The 18,808-nt window shown below is 53.4% G+C and overlaps 2 protein-coding genes across 3 annotated transcripts in view; both read right to left on the reverse strand.

Annotated features, from left to right (window-relative positions):
- bin1b (bridging integrator 1b) overlaps nt 1-1,747 on the reverse strand; it is a 43,378-nt gene extending 41,631 nt beyond the window's left edge. Inside the window, exon 1 of the mRNA XM_056301337.1 lies at nt 1,642-1,747. Coding sequence (XP_056157312.1) covers nt 1,642-1,722 — 81 coding nt within the window. The 5' untranslated portion in view covers nt 1,723-1,747. The remainder of the gene's footprint in view (nt 1-1,641) is intronic.
- Nucleotides 1,748-2,763: 1,016 nt separating this feature from the next.
- Nucleotides 2,764-14,954, reverse strand: ihhb (Indian hedgehog signaling molecule b). Of its 2 annotated transcripts, none has more exons than XM_056300994.1 (3): nt 14,413-14,954; nt 9,759-10,020; nt 2,764-4,210 (listed from the first exon to the last, which is right to left on the reverse strand). In XM_056300994.1, exons 1-3 carry the CDS (start codon nt 14,710-14,712, stop codon nt 3,513-3,515), a joined length of 1,260 nt encoding a protein of 419 aa, XP_056156969.1. In that variant the 5' UTR covers nt 14,713-14,954; the 3' UTR covers nt 2,764-3,512. The 2 variants fall into 2 exon arrangements, with proteins under 2 accessions (XP_056156969.1, XP_056156970.1); XM_056300995.1 differs by lacking the exon at nt 2,764-4,210 and adding an exon at nt 6,469-6,636.
- Between the last annotated feature and the right edge of the window lie 3,854 nt (nt 14,955-18,808).

The raw sequence follows: 18,808 nt of genomic DNA on the forward strand, positions 1-18,808 counted from the left end.
AAAATATACCATTGTCAATAGCACACGCCAACAAACAGGAAACTGGTATGACCGCTGCAGTAGAAACCGGAAGTGAGTGGGCTACTGTTATGCACAGGGAAGCCGGATGCGGGTATGTCTCCTGGTCGCCGCACTAGCGCCTCCTCTGGTCCGCCGGGGCGCCTGTTCGGGGGGGGGGCTGGGGGGAATAGCGTGATCCTCCCACGCGCTACGCCCCCCCTGGTGAAACTCCTCACTGTCAGGTGAAAAGAAGCGGCTGGCGACTCCACATGTATGGGAGGAGGCATGTGGTAGTCTGCAGCCCTCCCCGGATCGGCGGAGGGGGTGGAGCAGAGACCGGGACGGCTCGGAAGAGTGGGGTCCTTGTCCGGGTACAATTGAGGAGAAAAAGGTGGTGGGGGGGGAATAATAAAGTAAAATAAAACGTCTCATTTGGGGACACCTCATGGCAGCCGGGGTGCAACCCTCATTCGCGGTCCTCCTCCCCCCCGCGCCTCCTACCTACCGTGGACAGCGTGGCCACGTGTACAGATGGAGTTATGGAGGTGGTTGTACGGCCTCGCACCAACAAAGACGGAGGGTGAACTCTAGAAGCAGGAAGGCACTCTGGCGTCCTTCAGTGCGCAAAGCCACGCGGCTGACGGCGTGTGCGTCACGGCCAGGGGCCAGGACCAGTACAGATCCTGGCTCCGCATCCAGGACTCTCCTTTCCTGATCCACCTCTTTGTAAAAACACTTCCCAACACGCAATCCAACAGGCGACCACATTCCAACCCGCCACTTGACTCTCTGAGCAGGATCAGACCAATTCCCACCTCACACGAGTCCAGAAATAAGGTGGGACTCTCTGAACTCTGGCGTACGGATCCCACATTTTCAGATATGTGTCGCAAGTTCGAACACTATTTTGATGACCTCGAAAACACAGGTGCTAAATTCAACGTGGTAAAAAAAAACATGCCTCCCTGTTTGCAAGCCAGCGCAGCGACTAGAGGACGACATGACGCGTCCTGCATCTGAGAAAGACCCCGATTCACCCACCCTGCAGCCTAATGAAGACCGAGTTTAAAGACGTTTCTAAAAGACAAAGACAGACCGTGTCCTTTATAAGATAACGTTACGCAATAAATCACAGGTTTCCTGCACCAACATGGACACTCCGCCAAGACAGAAGCGTGGGGGTGACGGTGCCATGACGGTGAGACGCGTAATTCTGGGCAAAGTTCGTCGCGTGTCCAGGAAAGCTCAGTCAAGTTCAGCACACTTGGGCCAACGTTGGAGTCAAATCCCGGTGTACCCCCTCTCTCCAGCCAAACATAAAGGCCCATCCTCCCCCGGCTGGCTGGACCGGTTGCTGGAGCGCAACCGCTCGCAGGCTTAGGACAACATTAATCCCGTCCAGAGAGACAGGGGGACTATTGCGTCCACAGCCTATCACTTCATCTCTAGTCGGGAACTTGTGCGTAAACCCCGGGTCAACGTGTTACCGACGCCGCTAGAAGCAGGGTTTGACATTTAGGGCGGAGGGCAGCAGGTGGGGGTCGACGGGTGGCGGCGGTGCGCGCTCACAACGGCCACCCATTTTAATCCCGAGAGACGTTCAAAACGCGCGGACGGAGGAAAACCATGGAGGGACAGTACCTTCTCTTGCGCCCGGGTGAACTTTTTCTGGACGTTGCTGGCCAGTTTCCCGGCGGTGACCCCTTTCCCTATCTCAGCCATGTCAGCGAAGCGGTGGGTGCGCTGTCTCGTAGGGGGGGGAGAGAGGGGGGGGGACGACGCTCGGCAGTCAGAACGTGGAGCTGTGAAGAAGACCGCGGTGGGAGCGAAGAGGGAGCGCTGTGGTCGGACCGGGGGACAGTCGGAAGAGGAGAACCTCCCCTTGTGTCAGTACCGTGTCACACCCCACCCCCACCCCCCGCCTAGGTGGTGACTCGGGGGCAGTTTACACGGTAATTCTAATCCTGGCGACGGCTTCTTAAAGGCGCAACGCGTAATTTACCGCCGCGGCCGAGTCGACGCAGCCCGCGCGTAAAACCAGGAGAGACGACGGGGGGGGGGGGGGGGGGGAGTAAAGGACGCAAACACCGTGTTATAGTCGTGAACACGTCTCATTTCTTTGCATCCCCCCGCGTTAATAGACGGAGCCCTTGGCCCGATGTGAGGAGATTGGGTTGCCTGTTCCACGCCGTCTCGCTGCCCTCTTAAAGGCGCAGCCAATAGCGCGGTTATTATTAGGCAACAACTGTTGGATGCGCGCAAGCGCTCCGTGGCGTTCAGTACTAGACGTCCCCCGGTTTTGCGGTTGATGTTGAGATGTTATGGATGGATCGGAACCCAGCAATGTCCCAGGACTCTCACTGACTACATGAACTCCCTATGTAGACTCAATGTAGTCCCTATGTAGCCCCTATGTAGTCCCTATGGCGCAGAAATGTCCTCACTATTATGGTTAAAATTCCAAATTTGTCCTCACAAATACAGCTAAAAATGCACGCGCGCGCGCACACACACACACAAACACACCTGATGGTGCTTGTATTATTCTACACGGCCAGTAGATGTCAGTAAAGGGCTGTTTACGCAAGAATGGCCAGCTCGGTGGACTTTTACGCGCCGGGCGGGGCACAACAGATATTATATTTATAACGGAATTGATTTATTGGCTGGAATCGACTGCTGAACACCACGTCACTGACAGTAAGCAGAGACACACACACTTGACACGCTCAAAACACAGATCTTGTCCCGAAGACAGCATGGTCCATCTTATTTCCATAATATTTAATTTCAAAAATAGATCTTTCAACATCTCATAAGCCCACAATAACCTCATAGACATCATATATTTCTATAAACACACATAAAACACATAAATAGACACCACTTTGAGTCCTAACAATCTTTATACTCAACCGCGGCATTATTACACAATGTCATGTTAGATCTTCTCTGAGGACAATTAATACACGTATCAAACAGAATCTGATTTTCTTTAATGAAGATTTTTATGTTCTGCTATATCTTGTACAGCGTGGGACTGGGACCCACGTGACCGGTAGTCAATTCTTTAAAACGTCTCTGCACACTGGCGTATTTGCTGCCTGTCACTTTACAGTGTGGAAGGGCGTGTTCGCTCATGGCACAGTTACTGCTCGGCTCCTCCCTCTCCTGACAAGAAAAATAAAATACAAAATAAACTGAGGGGTGAAGGAGAAGACTTAGCCCTCTCTCGCAGAGAGAGCCCGTACATCTCTTGATAGAGATCAGAGGCTCATGGTTCCGCTGAATCCACTGACTGGATACGTAGACCTGCGTTAACGGTGCCAGTGTTAAGGGTCGGGACCCCTTGGATGGGGGTCACCCATGCTAAACGTGCTCCCGCACATGTTGCTGTCAGGCAGTTCAGATGACATGTGTGCCCTACATGATACAGATTCGTTGAGCTAGCTCTGCTGCTGTTCTTTATGGCTCCTGCTACCATTCCTCTCCGTTCATCAGTCCCCCCTGCTTCACCTCAAGGCCTGAGCCATGCCCCAAGGATGGAAGTGCTGCGAATCCAGAAGCAACCTTCCTAGCCAGTGTAAGAACTGCGAGTACCAGTGGAGCCCATTTGCACGGCTGCCCGTGTGACCAGTCCACCTGTGCATCAGGCGCAGCGGCGAGAAGGCCCAGTGGGCCAGGGCATGCTGGTTCACTGCCGCGTAGCATGACGCCACCACCCCGTCCACCACCACTGTCCCCTGGTGGGTGAGCGGCGCGTATGCCCCTCTGTCTCCCCTCACGCTCACCTGGGTGACCCGCGAGAGCCGCCCCTCGCCATGTCTCTGTCCCGCTTTACCCTCCGTCACCAACACGCACTGTCCTGGCTTGGTGTCGCTGGCATACACGGTCCTCATGGTGCCGAGGGTGGGTACCGCGCCCTCCGAGCAGCTCCCCTCAGACACAAACAGCAGGTGGGCGGCCGTGAGGGACAGGCTGGCCCCAGCTACTGTCCTTATGGTGTAGAATAGCTTCCAGCTCGAGGGGTCACGGTCCAGGAAGGCCAGAACTTGGCTGTATACCAACTCCCCGCCGCCATCGCTTCCCGACGAAGCGAGCACTTGCTCACCCAGTTGGAGATCACGGATGGACTTCCGAGTCCCGTTCTTTAAGGTCACAAACGCCCCACCTGGAAAACAGCCCCCGGTCTTGGCTGCCACGGAGTGTTCTGGAAGAGAGAGAGAGAGAGAGAGAGAGAGAGAGAGAGAGAGAGAGAGAGAGAAAGAGAGAGAGAGAGAGAGAAATACAGAAGGAAAGCAAGACAGAATAAAAATAGAATGTAAATACTCCAAAGTATTTGAGTACACAAATCTTTCCTACTCCCTAGAACAATACATAGCTGAAACATAAAAGCCTCTGTTTGCAGTGCTGAATATCTGAGTGTGTGTGTGAATATAAGCTTTTCAGTGTGTGCCTATGCACCCGGGCACTTGAAAGTGACACCTTGGGATTGTCTCAAGTTTATCTGGAAACAAATATTTGGGGAAGGGAGGAGAGCCAAGGCCAGGTGATAAGATAAGTCACCAGAAGGAGGAAGGAGTGGAGCATGAGACCAGCCTGCAGGTTAATCATCTGACAACCCACATTCCTCTGTAACTTCCTTAGCTAGCTAGCATAGCTAAAATGGCTTCCATTTCAATGTCCCACTGTTTTTTCCAGGCCTTGGCATTTTTGGCAGGTTTTGATTAATAACTGAATGGTGATTGACTGTCTCACTGACTGACGACTGACTGGACCATATCACCTTTGTAGCTGAAAATCAATTGTTTCCAATAAAACTGAGCCATTTGTGACACGACAATGAGTCAGCAACTACATAACACGTGTCCTCCTCGTATGTGTATGGGAACTGAACAGTGCTTACTATTGTAACAGTGTAACGACCACGGATGTGTAGAGCCGTTAGCCAAGTGCTAGCATCAGCCAAGGGCTAGCACCAGCCAAGGGCTAGCATCAGCCAAGGGCTAGCATCAGCCAAGGGCTAGCATCAGCCAAGGGCTAGCGTTAGCTACAGATTATCGTTAGCCAAGGTCTAGCATTAGCAAAGGGCTAGCGTTAGCAGTAGCCAAGGGCTAGTGAGTTTACACATCCATGGTCGTTACACAATTTACACTGTTTATTTATTTACGGTTACACCATTTACCATAGTTTACATAATTAAGGCTTAGAAAAGATTAAATTATTTTTCCCCCCAGATTTCCAAGGTCAGTGGAAGAACCTTGTGGAAGATTGGTTTACCCATTGGATATACATGTTACATGTCTCGGATTGAGAAAAAAAGCCCTCTCACACCTCTGACCAAACCTGTGAACCACCACTTTTGTGAAAATACAGAGAAAACATATCTAGAAACCAATGAGAATTTTTTGAAATGATAGAATCCTGAAAACAGTATTTTTCTACATTTCCCCCCCCACTTCACACCGGGTTTAAATCATACCCATTAACAATTTAAGGCCAGGCGGGATGCAAAGTTATTTGAGAGCAATGAATGCTGCTCTAAAGACAGAGATGAACACCGTACAGTACCATCATCACTGCTTTGGCTTCAATGAACCTGCAGAAATATGGAGAACCTCGTCAACCATCTCAAGGGTGCTCTCTCTCAAGGTCCTATATGCACTTAGCTTTGACATCTTCAGTCAGTCATGCTAGTGTGGCTACAGGACAACTTGCTTTTCACTAGATGAGCCTCATATACAGGAGGATTATCTGCTTCTGTAACTATCCAGTTTTTCCCACATGGATTGTGAGTTTCACCGACTCGAGTGCCTGTGGGAGCGCCCTGAAAACGTGACTGATTCTGCATCACACACAACTCAGAATGAAATGAGTGGAATTTAACCTCAGTATTTGTTTCCTGGACAAATCTTTCACTGGAAAAGTCCACTTTTTAAGATCTCAAAAACTAAGAGGATCCAGCTGGTAGGAGTTTTGCTTGTGTTGACCAAGGTATTAAGTTGCATGCTGCAATGCAAAAGGTGTATCATATTTAACTTGCACTATACATTTTGGAAGAGGATGTCATTTTTCTCAAATGATGGCTGTGCAATTTCAAAACAGACTTCCGCATTTATATACCTTTCCAAGCAATTCCCTGGAGTAACTGCCGTAACAGTAACCTTGTCAACATCTCAATTTATAGCAGAAGCTCCTCTGGGCCAAAGGGATGGAGGTGTCCGAGATCCATCTTCTTTTTTTCTTCTTACATGTACATAGGGCCAGCCCTTAATCCCCCCCCCCCAATCAATTTAGTCTTTTATCTATAGGGTTTCTGGTGACATGATGCCCCCTAGTGGTTGTTTCCTCTAAATTCTGAGAAGTCTTTATGGGAACAAAAAACATTGGGAGGATTTTTGGATGAGGGGGTGCATAGAGACTGCCGATGTGTCCTTCCAGCTCAAGGTTTACTTCTGTCAGTTGGCTTTCTCTCTCTCTCTCTCTCTCAAAAAATAAAAATTAAAAAATCCAGGAACTGTTTGGAATGTTTGGGCTAATTTATCAAAATGTAATGGGGGGGGGGACACCAAAAAACACCAACTTGACAGGTTGCCCCTTCCGATCAAGTCAGGGACTGGGCACTCGCGACCCGATCTGGGAGGGAAGAAGACAGAGGAAACAACAGGAGGGAAAAGAGGGATGAAGTGTGAAAAGGAAAGAGAGAATAGGGGGGGAGGAAAGGGAGGGGAAAACGAAAATCTCAGTTACCACTCTGTAAAATGGAAAGGATGCTCATGGCTCTTACTGATGTCCGAATTCTGGTGCGACCACACGTGTCCCTTACTGTGTCTACTTTTGCATCATCACACAGTTGTGTGACATGTATAAAGGCTCACATATATATTACCATAATCTATACCATGGTCACATATAGCTTCAGGGTATATATTACCATGGTTACGTTGAAAAGCCATAGAAATCGGCTCTGCGCATAAGTGTAGTCCACTGACTTCCGGTTTCTACTGCAGCGGTCATACCGGTTTCCTGTCTGTTGGCGCGTGCTACTGACAATGGCATATTTTTCGCGACGCCTGCAAGATTCACCATGGATAAATGTCCACCACGTGCACAGAATTGTAGAAAAACGTTCCCCTGCACCTCCCAGCAAACGGGGGGAAAGTTTCAAGTTGCACATATCAAGTTACGTCCACAATAACGTAACTCGATATGTACAACTTGAACCTTCTCACCCGTGTGCTGGGGAGGTGCCGGTGGACGCGTGTGGACGGTTGTGTGCACGTGGTGGACATTTATCCATGGTGAATCTTGCAGGCGTCGCGAAAAATATGCCATTGTCAGTAGCACGCGCCAACAAACAGGAAACCGGTATGACCGCTGCAGTAGAAACCGGAAGTCAGTGGGCTACAGTTAGGCACAGAAAGGGACGTGACGGAAAAACAGCACTTGGTTTTGAGCACGTCAATAGTCGTTAAACGTCTCACTAAAGACTGACTATCAAAATCGATTACGTAGCTCTTTCCAAAATGGCCGCCTGGTAGTCCTGTCCTGCATGTGTGTGTGTGTGTGTGGGAAGCCAGAGAGGTTTGCGGGTAAACACGCAGCTCACAGAAACCCGGGGAACAATGGGGGTGGGGGTGGGGGGTGAGTGGCAGATGAGATTAAGGAAGAAAGGCGTTAAATTGGAAAGCATCCACATACACGCGTATAAGCCAGGGGAGATGGAGAGCAGACAGGTAAAGACAAGACAGGTAAAGAGAAAGACAGGGCCGGCCCGAGACATAAGCAAAAAGCAAAATGGACGCCGCGGCGCACGCGCAGTCACGTGAGTAACAAAGCGGCGCTGAGGCACCGAGGGGGGGTGGTGGAGGAGGGGAAATCCACTTCTGATTAGGGTCCCAGAAAGACTTGGGCCGGCCCCGGCGACAGGAAATGTTTGGGCGTACTCACACTAGCCACGGCTGCCTTGTAGCCCCTCCCCCCCCCCACTTCCCCGCTGGCCTGCGCTCAACACGACGCTTAACATTCCGGGCCTGAGCGCGCTTACGTCATCATGACGCGACTTTTTGCGCTCTCACACGGCACAATGGAGTTCGTGGTTTGATTTACCTAGTGGCGTACGTGGAGCGATTTTCAGTAAATCGCGCAGCACGCGTCCGTGTTTTTGAATGGGGCGGTCGCGTAATTGACGTCATAGCGTTAGAGTTCCGTGCTCAGGCAGTGAGCGTTCACGCTCGATGCGTACCGTGCCCGAGTCCAGCAGAACCACACCTGAGCCTACCTCTTCAAGTGGGTCAGGGCGCGGTACCCAAGCATGGTCACAGCGAGCACACTGTCTAACGAACAGGGCTTTTTTGGGGGGGAGGGGGGGGGTCAAAAGTGCTCGGGCACGGTACGGGTCGCCTGGTGTAAGTACACCCTTGCGAAGTAAAGAGGCCTCAGTCACCACCCAGACCAAGTCGTCCAGCCGAAGCAGCTGTTCCAGTTGGGAGTACGAAACAGGAAACGCGTGTCATCGAGTCTGCCATATTGGATTCAGCGGGGTTGTCAATTAGTCTTCTAATAAATAGAAACGTACTGTACCGACCCGGATAACTAGACTCGCTAGCCCTTGGCTAACGGGTCGAACCCTTCAGTCGACTGGTTAACGCAGTCGTCCGTGGTGCGGGAAACCTGGGTTCGCGTCCCGGCTGCGGCGGTTCCCGACTGCCCCTGAATTCGCTACATATAAATAACTCCTCAAACATTTGTCCGTCGGCGGCGTGAGTTAAGCGTAATGATGCGCACAACCCCACGAAGGTTCCGTCCGTCTGACTGACTCGCAGAACTTTTGATTGCGAGACTGTGGAATAATTCAGGTGAGGTTGTTTTCAGAGTGATCCCACCAGCAGCACACTTAATCCATGCCATGTCGAGCACATAGATTAGGTGTCAGATCAACGGAATGCTGAAAACTTGAGGGGAAGAAGGAAGCATGAACCCCAAGTCTCACTGACAAACGGGCCCCTGCTGTTGGGAAAATATGGAATATGTTAGTAAATGGTTTTATACATGAACTACGGCGAAGGGCACCTTCTGGGCCCTTCTCTTGGGATGCAGACTGCGTTATCGAGCTGTATCATGGACGAGTTACTGAGGTGGGTTTATTGAGTTAGTGGCAGTTAATGGAGAACACAGCACCCATGCACCGCGCTCCCACTCGGGCCTTCTCTCCGGCCACAGCTAGCGCAAGTCAGTCTGGCCTCACTGCGTTCTCTCTCCTGTCCCCTTCCTACCCAGTCACCGGGCTACAGCTCGTCGAGACACAGAAACCGATTTGCTTAAATCAAAGCTTTAACAACGTACATAAACGATGAGCAAAATAGCTCAAGGCTGCAGGGACAGAAATGTGAGAAAACAGGCTGACAGTTTTTGCATCTCTACAACTTTCACCCCCGCCCACCCCCCAAAAGCAATTCCGATTCACTCAATTTAGTATCTTTAAAGAAACATTTTTGCAATTAAGATGAAAACTAGACAAGATGTGTAGTTGGCTTTAGTCGGTCTCCCAAACAGTTTTTTTTCTCCAGTGCTAACATACCGTTAAACATGAGTGGCAATGCGTTTTTCTCCAGCTGGGACACCAGAGAAGCCCCACTAGAACCTGCAAGACCTGCGATTCCATCCAGGTCAACGTCAAACGACATCCCCACCAGTGAAAACCACCCGTGCAAGTCTGTCACTTCCCCCCACTTGCTGCGCAGCCCCGTTCTCCTCACCTGACTTGACGCTGCAGTGGACGTGGGCCTTGGACTCGTAGTAGACCCAGTCGAAGCCGGCCTCCACCGCCAGCCGCGCCAGCATGGCGTACTTGTTCCTGTCCCGGTCTGAGGTGGTGATGTCCACCGCCCGGCCCTCGTAGTGCAGGGACTCCTCCGAATGGTGGCCGTCCTCGTCCCAGCCCTCTGTGACCCGCAGACGAATCCCAGGCCATAGGTTCATCACCGAAATGGCCAGCGAGTTCAGCTTGTCCTTGCAGCGCTGCAGTGGGGGGTGGGGGGGTGGGGGGGACAGATGTGGGTTAAGAGACGGAGGGGATGATGTGCAGAAACAGGAAGACTCATCATGCACACCGAGAGTCACGGCATGACACTCCTAACATGGGGCAACTTCTAATTCTTACAACATATAATTCATAAATCACGTGGGGGTCACGTTCTTCCTTAAATCTACAGTACCCCCGTATTTATACTGGAACATCACCACTGTCGAGGTGCTCTTGGGCAAGGCAGTGGACCTCAAAAACTACGCCAGCCATTAAAGCACCGGCCATTAAAGCAGGTCTTCCTCTTCTGCACCACTTTCTCAAAGAGAAGCGCCAAATTAGAGTTAGTGCTGGGACTGAGAATAGAGGCATTTGTGTGCGTGCCTGTCTTTGTGTGTGTGTGTGTGTGTGTGTGTGTGTGTGTGTCGGGCCTGCTGAACATGTCCTGTATACGGGCATGTTTGCTAATCCATATACAGAGATAACCCGGGCATAACCTCTCGAGCTGGACGATATATCAATAGCGAATTCAGGGGCAGCCGGGAACCGCCGCAGCCGGGACGCGAACCCGGGTCGCCCGCAAGTTTACCAGTCTAAGGGTCGGACCCTTTAGTCGACTGGTAAACGTTGTCGCCCGTGGTGCGGGAGACCCGGGATCGCGTCCCGGCTGCCCCTGAATTCGCCACATTGGTGTCAGAAGTGGGACGGGGAGACCGTGGGGCCATCGGAAGCGCGTGCGCCCGGAGGCGTGAGGGAGCTGACATGCTGAAGCATGGGGACGCGCTTCCCGAAGGAGGAGGAGGAGGAGAAGGAGAAGGAGGAGGAGGAGGAGGAGGGGGTGGGTGCGGCCGACTAGACTCGCTAGCTCTTGACTAACGGGTCGGACCCTTTAGTTGACTGGTTAGCGCAGTCGCCCGTGGTGCGGGAGACCCGGGTTCCTTCCCGGCTGCCTCGGAATTCGCTACAACATAGTAATAATGACGTCATACGAGTCCAGCTGTTCTCTAGAACGGTCCCGGTCTTACCCGCTGCGTTACAGTAATATCGTACTGTTGTCTTTTTTGGATTTCCCCTCTTTTTCTCCCCATTTGTATCCGGCCAATTACCCCACTCTCCCGAGCCGTCCCGGTCTCTGCTCCACCCCCCTCTGCTGATCCGGGGAGGGCTGCAGACTACCACATGCCTCCTCCCATACATGTGGAGTCGCCAGCCACTTCTTTTCACCTGACAGTGAGGAGTTTCACCAGGGGGACGTAGTGTGTGGGAGGATCCCGCTATTCCCCCCAGTTCCCCCTCCCCCCTGAGGCGCCAGTGCAGCGACCAGGACACATACCCGCATCCGGTTTCCCACCCGCAGACACGGCCACTTGTGTCTGTAGGGACGCCCGACCAAGCCGGAGGCAACACGGGGATTCGAACCGGCGATCCCCGTGTTGGTAGCCAGCGGAATAGACCACCCCACCACCCGGACGCCCCCTTCTGTGCTTATTGGAATGTTCATGAACAATGAATGTGTGTGCCTGCTTGGTCATCACATCCACACTACCACCATCCTTAACATGACGTCATGTTACTGATATCGAGGCATTAGGCCGGAAATACCGCGGTATTTGAGTGCGTCTATGTCGCCCAGCCCTAACACCCTCTCCCCTCCGCACAGTCTTCGTGTACCGTGTAGTAACTGATCTCAGGTCAGTATTCCTGCCCTGGCGACTGGATAAATAAAAACCCAGGTCTTTTACAAAGGCCCATTCTGCCTCGAACTGTGCTCCCATCCACTCAGCTAGAGGGACCCCCAGTCTGCCATAACTCAACATCCCCCCTTTCCATATACCCCACTTCACCTACCATCCCACCCTCCCCTGGTCGAAACCCATCAATGCTCCCCTCCTTCTCCTCCTCCTCCTCCCCCTCCCTCATTCCTATATTCACTCCCACTGGACCGTACCTGTGTACCAACCCCCCCTAGGTAACCCTCTCCCCCTTGCCTGTGGCTTTCGCCTCCCCACAATGCACCCCTGCTGTCCCGGCTACCCCTCGTGTTTGCTCTCTGTGGTAAGCGAGGGAGCCACGAGGCTATGTTGGGGACAGTGTAAGGGTGGGGGGGCGGGCGGCGGTGGCGGTGGTGGTGGTGGGGAGGGGGAGGGGGAGGGGGGATAGTGGGATGGATGGGTGGATAGATGGAGGGGTTAGATCACCGGGTTGCTGGTCGGTATTAACAGAGGGTCCTAAGCTCCAGACCTCGGGGTCTGGCGGAGGTGAGCAAACAGCGGGTGAGAGGGCCTATTGAGGATTCTGATGACGCCTCCCTCGTTTCTCTGGCCTCCTCTCTTTATTCTCTTTCATGCGCCACCAGGACGCACCGATTCACAACGACCCCCTTACACTTGCGTGGGTACACTCGAACCTTGATCCCCGTTTAGTCAGCCCCTTGACGACACGGGTCAGATCTCCCTAGGGAGGTCAGATGTCCCTGGGGAGGTCAGCTCTCCCTGGGGAGGTCAGCTCTCGCTGGGGAGGTCAGATGTCCCTGGGGAGGTCAGCTCTCCCTGGGGAGGTCACATGTCCCTGGGGAGGTCAGATGTAGACTTGACCTTGACCATGGCACCACCAGAAACGGCGTTTGACGGCATGAGGCGGCGGCATCAGTGGCTGCCGGCGCGCTGACTGCAGGCCTTATATGAAACCCCATCTATTAGGGCGAATTACATCTATAAATGTCCTTTTTCCCCCCATGCGGGCTCTCCAGCCAGCGATAAGAATAGCTCACGCCGGAGCCGCCATAGATGCCTTTTTCACGGCGGAGTGTGGATTTTAACGTCTATTTTTTTTCCCCTGCGGTCGGCGCAGCGAGCTGGAGTTCATAAATCAGACGACGGATTCTGTTGGTTTTCCTTTCAAGGTACAGATCGGCGGGGGTTTCTGTAGGGGCGGTTTAGCACTAAAACCACCGCCTGCACAAACATTCAGCGCCGGGGGCTTGACAACACGCGCCTGTGCGCACCTACCGGCGCACGGGCGCGCGGGCATGCGCGCGCCTCGGTGCGCACCGCCACCCGATCCAAAATAAGAGGCGAGAGAAGAAGAAGAAGAAACGCGTATAATTACGGCCTCGACACAAGGGAAGAAGTGCCCTATTTTTTACACAAGCGCTGCAAAGACAAACAAAAAAGTAACACGAAATAGTATAAAAAAACACACAATCACGCACGCATGCACGCGCACGAGCAATTACGCGCACACAAGCACGCGCGTGCGCAAATTACGCGCACACAAGCACTCACGCACACGCGCGATTACGCACACACAAGCACGCACGCAACACGCGCGAGTACGCGCGCACGTATACACACACAAACACACACACACACACACACACACACACACACACACACACACACACACACACACACACACACACACACACACACAAAACAAACAGGAGGCTGTCTCCTGCGGCCGGCAGCGGCGGTCGCCCGGTTGGAGCCCATAAATTGTGTGCAAGGTCGGCGGGGACGCGCAGGGGCCGGGCGCGCGGCGGAGCCGCCGCTTCTTTTTCTTTTTCTTTTTTTTCCTAAAAAGAAAAAAGGAAAAAAAAAAGGAAAAGCGGAGCGAGGCATTTTCATTCCCACGTGGGTCTCTTGTGGACATAAAACGCCGTTAAGTCCGAGAGGAAACCCGCGGTCACCAGAGGCAGATATAAATACTTTATTCTCGGGGAATTCGGAGGCAAATAAATTCCACACCGGCCCACATCAAGTGACGGTGTCGTAAAGCTTTTGACGGTCCAAAAAGGCGACCGTTAAGTTTGGCCGGTCGGGCTAAAAGCGCCGGGGTAAACACGGCTCCACGCCTGACCCGGCTTCTGAGCAAACAGCCCGGCGCGCGCGCGGCTGCTGCGCACGCAGCGCGGCTGCAACAGAAGACATAGTGTTTTAATTAACAGCAGCCTCTTTTCCTGCAGCCCTCCACACGCATCGCCCTCCTTTACGCACGGCTGCCTTTACGGGCCCGGAGGGAACCCTTTCCAGCTCCTGATAAAACAGCCCGACCGGCCGCGTTTTAGAGACCCGCACGGTTTCACTTTAACCCCCCCCCCCACCAAAACCCGCACAGACCCCTGCGCCGTCTCAGCGCGCAGCACCTTGGAGAAGGGGGGCTTCGCTGCGCAAAACGCGCAGTCTTCGCAACCGGTGCCCCCGAGTACAGCCAGCCAAGCGCCGGAGCGGATAACGGCGTCCACGCGTTTTCAAGACCGGGCCAAGTGCGCAAGACTACGGCACCCCGAAACCCGCACCAAAGTGCCATCATACAGTAAGACTGCGGAGTTTTCAAGTTTAAGTTTGGAGAGGAGGAGGGGAGGAGGGGGGGGCGCGCATGTTAAATACCTGCGTCATCATGCGATCTGCACCTGTCTTCTCCTCATCCTTGAAGATGATGTCCGGGTTGTAGTTGGGGGTGAGCTCTTTAAAGCGCTCCGAGTTCCGCGTAATCTTGCCCTCGTACCTCCCGCTGGCCCCCAGCGTCTTCTCCGCCACGTTGGGGCTGAACTGCTTGTAGGCGAGCGGGGCCAGCTTCCTCGGCGACCGCCTCTTGCCGTATCCTCTGCCCGGCCCGCAGCCCTCGCCGACCGGCGACAGGAGAAAGGCGCAGCCGGCGAGGTACGTCACCAGCGTCGGCAGCAGCATTCCACCCCGGGGCCGGTGCGCACCCCCGGCGGGTGGCCAAACAACGTCACCGCGCTCTCGTCTGTTTCTCTTTATTTGAGGTCTTCCCGCTTTCTCGGCCTGACGGTCATCCCCGAAAAACCATTCAGAGCGAGCGGAAGGGACCGGGACTCATCTCCGAGTCCCCCGAAGTCGCCATCCCACGGCGCGCAACCAGCCACTGCGCCCCTGGAGAGACGCGATGCGGATGTGCCGGTGCGGGCTGCGCGCTCCTTTGCTCTCCTGTCCAAAGTCCGCGAGGAGGCAGGGGCAATAAATAGGCGAAGTCAGTTTATCTTGGCAGGCAGGTTCAAAGCTGTCTCCCTGTCGAGCTGTGAGAAATATAGACAGACAGACAAATGGACAGACAGACAGACAGACAGACAGACAGACAGACACACGGGCGCAGTGCGTAGGCTGGCTGTGCCTTCTGGGCACGGCGGTCAAAGGGTGTCCCCGCAGCGGTTTCTGCCTCTCGGGTTTGTTCTCAATGCGTCCCTGTGGCGCAGGGCTGTTGGCAGAAATGGAAATGGAAGAGTTCCTATACTACAGATGAGGTGCCGTTGAGAAAGACCGCGCCCTGCTAGTCCTGCCCTCTCGTCCCGGCCCACCGCCACCTCTCCTCCCATCGGCATGGCAAAGGAGCCGCTCTCGCCCTCATCTCTTTTGTTGCCAGCCGCCCCGTCCCTTCTGTGTCTGTAACGCGGCCAGCAAGGACTAGAAGACAAACAACAGCCACGCTGTTGCAGTCTAGACCAGGGCGCACTGACCGTCCTTTGGACCCTTGTCTTGAACGCCGGCTAAGACGCGTTGAGCACGCACGCCTCCACACACGCGCGCGCGCACGTGCGCGCGCACAGAAGCGTGCGGGAACTGTGCAGACTATCACACGCGTAAGGAGGTGGGCCAGGGTCCCGCCACTGTGCGTGAGGACGCGTCGGGCCGGGGACTTGTCATGTCTTTCACTTAAAACGCAATTTATACTTAAAATGTTGGTCACTCTTTAACCTGCTTCATGCTGAAACACGCACGCACACGCACGCGCACGCACGCGAACGCGCACACTTAGCATGACTGTGAACCGTGCAGACAAAAAGTGACTTTTCAACTGTGACTTCAATGGCATTCCGTAGGTGCTGCAACACCTTGAGTCAACATATCACTCCCCCCCGAAGAAGGCCGCTCCGAGGGCGCCGCACTATTGACCGGTGTCAGGCAGGCCAGACTGCTGGAAGCCGGGTTTATTGTGGGTAGTCTGGAAGGGGGGGGGGGAGTGAATATAAAAGACAAAAAATCAGATTATGCATATTTTGCATTCTCGGAATGAGACACCAAAATCAAAACGGGGCGTCCGGGTGGCGTGGCGGACTACCCCGCTGCCTACCAACACGGGGGTCGCCGGTTCGAATCCCCGTGTTACCTCCGGCTTGGTCGGACGTCCCTACAGACACAATTGGCCGTGTCTGCGGGTGGGAAGCCGGGTGTGGGTATGTGTCCTGGTCGCTGCACTAGCGCCCCCTCTGGTCGGTCAGAGCGCCTGTTGGGGGGGAGGGTGGGGGGAATAGCATGATCCTCCCACGCGCTACGTCCCCCTGGCGAAACTCCTCACTGTCAGGTGAAAGGAAGCGGCTGGTGACGCCACATGTATGGGAGGAGGCATGTGGTAGTCTGCAGGCCTCCCCCGGACCGGCAGAGGGGGTGGAGCAGAGACCGGGACGGCTCGGGAGAGCGGTGCTCGTTTGTGGTGTTGCTGCACAAAGGCTTTCCATCAACCAGGTGTGTAGAAATGTCTGCGTGCAACGTTCGACATGAAATATTCGAGGTTCTGATTCTGATATTACTCGGCCCACCTGCTGCAAGGCTGCAAGGCTGCAAGGCTGCAAGGCTTCCCAACTTCCTCTCATAGGCGGATGTTGTCTGCAAACTCCTGAAAGGCCTGTTGTTCACACAGACCATCCGGTACCCAACTCCAGCGTAACAGGCTCGATCCCCATGACTTCTCGAGACGTCTCTGGGGAGGTCTCTCACAGCCCACGCTCGCTTCCGAAGGTGTAGCTACTGGCTGTTCCTGACCTCTGACCCCTCTGTTGAAATGCGTACGTGTACTCACATCTTCGGAGATATGAGAGGAGCTGACGTCAGAGTTGCACCGTGTGAGAGACTGCCACCGCGGCACTCTGAAGACCCCTCGTTCAGCCCTTTGTTAGAATATCCAGTTTAGCATCGTAACATCAGGAAGCGGGAACGGTTATTTGTCGTTTCATTCCAGGCACCTGCGCACATGGCGTGAAACGAAACACCGTCTCCCCCAGCCCACAGCAGTGCTGCACAAAGACAAACACACATATCCAAAAACTACAAGAACACACATATCCAAACTACCCAAAACTACAAGAACATATATATATACAACATATACCCCCCAAAAAATGTATTGTCCAAGAGAGCGAATGCCAGGATGACTGTCGGGACCGCCGGTCTGCATAGGCTAGCAGTTAGCTTAGCCTGCCCCGCTTCCGTGTCCTGCCAGACAGCCCTCGGTGTTTCCTCCTCGGGAGCAGCTCCAGGCAGGGCTGTGGTCCCTGGGTCCACAGGACGCAGCAGACCAGGCTCTCCCAACCGATCCAGCACCAGCTCTCCCAGCCATCAAACGAAGACACCAACTTAGACACAGACGTGGACAAAGACACTGCGTGGACGGTGCTGGGTGAGGCCGCCGCAAACTCAAGTTCACGCCGCCATCTTCCCACACTGGTACTGGGTGAGGCCGCTGTAAACATGAATTCGTGCAGCCATCAAGCCAACACATCTCATCAAGCCAGTCACACAATATACCTTCAGTGTCTCTACATTGTTCTATGGAAGTTTTGCTCATTTGCACCTAATTTCCCTCCTTGTTCTTTTCTTGCATCGGATCTGGAATTCATTTGATTTTTATCAAACTGAAGTTATACGGAGAAAGAAAGCAATCTAAATGTTGTGTAATTACATTCTTAAAGTCTGACAAAGCACCGTCTTTCAGTGGCTGCTGGTATCTTCAGAGGCTCTGAATGTTCTCGGCTTTGGCACAGCACCACATATTGATTGAATTGTCCATTATTATTCTCCACAGGGGTTTGTACCTGCAAGGTCTATACAATCATTAGCATCATTTAATGACTTGATATGGATACACCGATCAGCCAAAACATTAAAACCACCTGCCTAATATTGTGTAGGTCCCCCTCGTGCCACCAAAACAGCTCCGACCTGTCCAGACATGGACTCCACAAGACCTCTGAAGGTGTCCTCTGGTATCTGGCACCAAGATGTTAGCAGCACATCCTTTAAAGTCCTGTGAGTTGTGAGGTGGGGCCTCCATGGATCAGACTGGTTTTTCCAGGACATCCCGCAGATGCTTGATCGGATTGAGATCTGGGGATTTGAAGGCCAAGGCAACACCTTGAACTTCCTCAAACCATTCCTGAACAGTTTTTCAGTCTGGCATGGAGCATTATCCTGCTGAAAGAGGCCACTGCCATAAGGGAATACCGGTGCCATGAAGGGGTGTACCTGGTCTGCAGCGATGTTTATGTAGGTGGTACGTGTCAAAGTCACACCCACATGAACGCCAAGACCCAAGGTTTCCCGGCAGAACATTGCAGAGAGCATTACACTGCCTCTGCCGTTTTGCCTTCTTCACATAGTGCATCCTGGTAGCATCTCTTTCCCAGGTAAACGATGCACATGCACCCGGCCATCCACATGATGTAAAAGAAAACGTGATTCATGAGACCAGGCCACCTTCTTCCATTGCTCCATGGTCCAGTTCTGATGCTCACGTGCACATTGTAGGTGCTATTGGTGGTGGGCAGGGCTCATCATGGGCACTCTGACCAGTCTGAGGCTATGGAGCCCTGTGCACAGCAAACTGTGATGCACTGTGTGTTCTGACACCTGTCTATCACAGCTAGAATTAAGTTCCTCAGCAATTTGAGCTACAGCAGCTCTTCTGTGGGATCAGACCAGACGGGCTGGCCTTCACTCCCCATGCACATCAGTGAGCCTTGGGCGCTCATGACCCTGTCACTGGTTCACC

The sequence above is a fragment of the Lampris incognitus genome, chromosome 21, assembly GCF_029633865.1.
Source record: "Lampris incognitus isolate fLamInc1 chromosome 21, fLamInc1.hap2, whole genome shotgun sequence".
Taxonomy (NCBI): Eukaryota; Metazoa; Chordata; class Actinopteri; order Lampriformes; family Lampridae; genus Lampris; species Lampris incognitus.

Coding starts and splice junctions, on each gene's coding strand:
- ihhb (XM_056300994.1), bottom strand. CDS start 14,712: ATGCTGCTGCCGACGCTGGTGACGTACCTCGCCGGCTGCGCCTTTCTC. Junction 10,021..14,412: donor CAGATCGCATGATGACGCAG/GTATTTAACATG, acceptor CCCCCACTGCAG/CGCTGCAAGGACAAGCTGAA. Junction 4,211..9,758: donor CCACTGCAGCGTCAAGTCAG/GTGAGGAGAACG, acceptor TCTCTCTTCCAG/AACACTCCGTGGCAGCCAAG.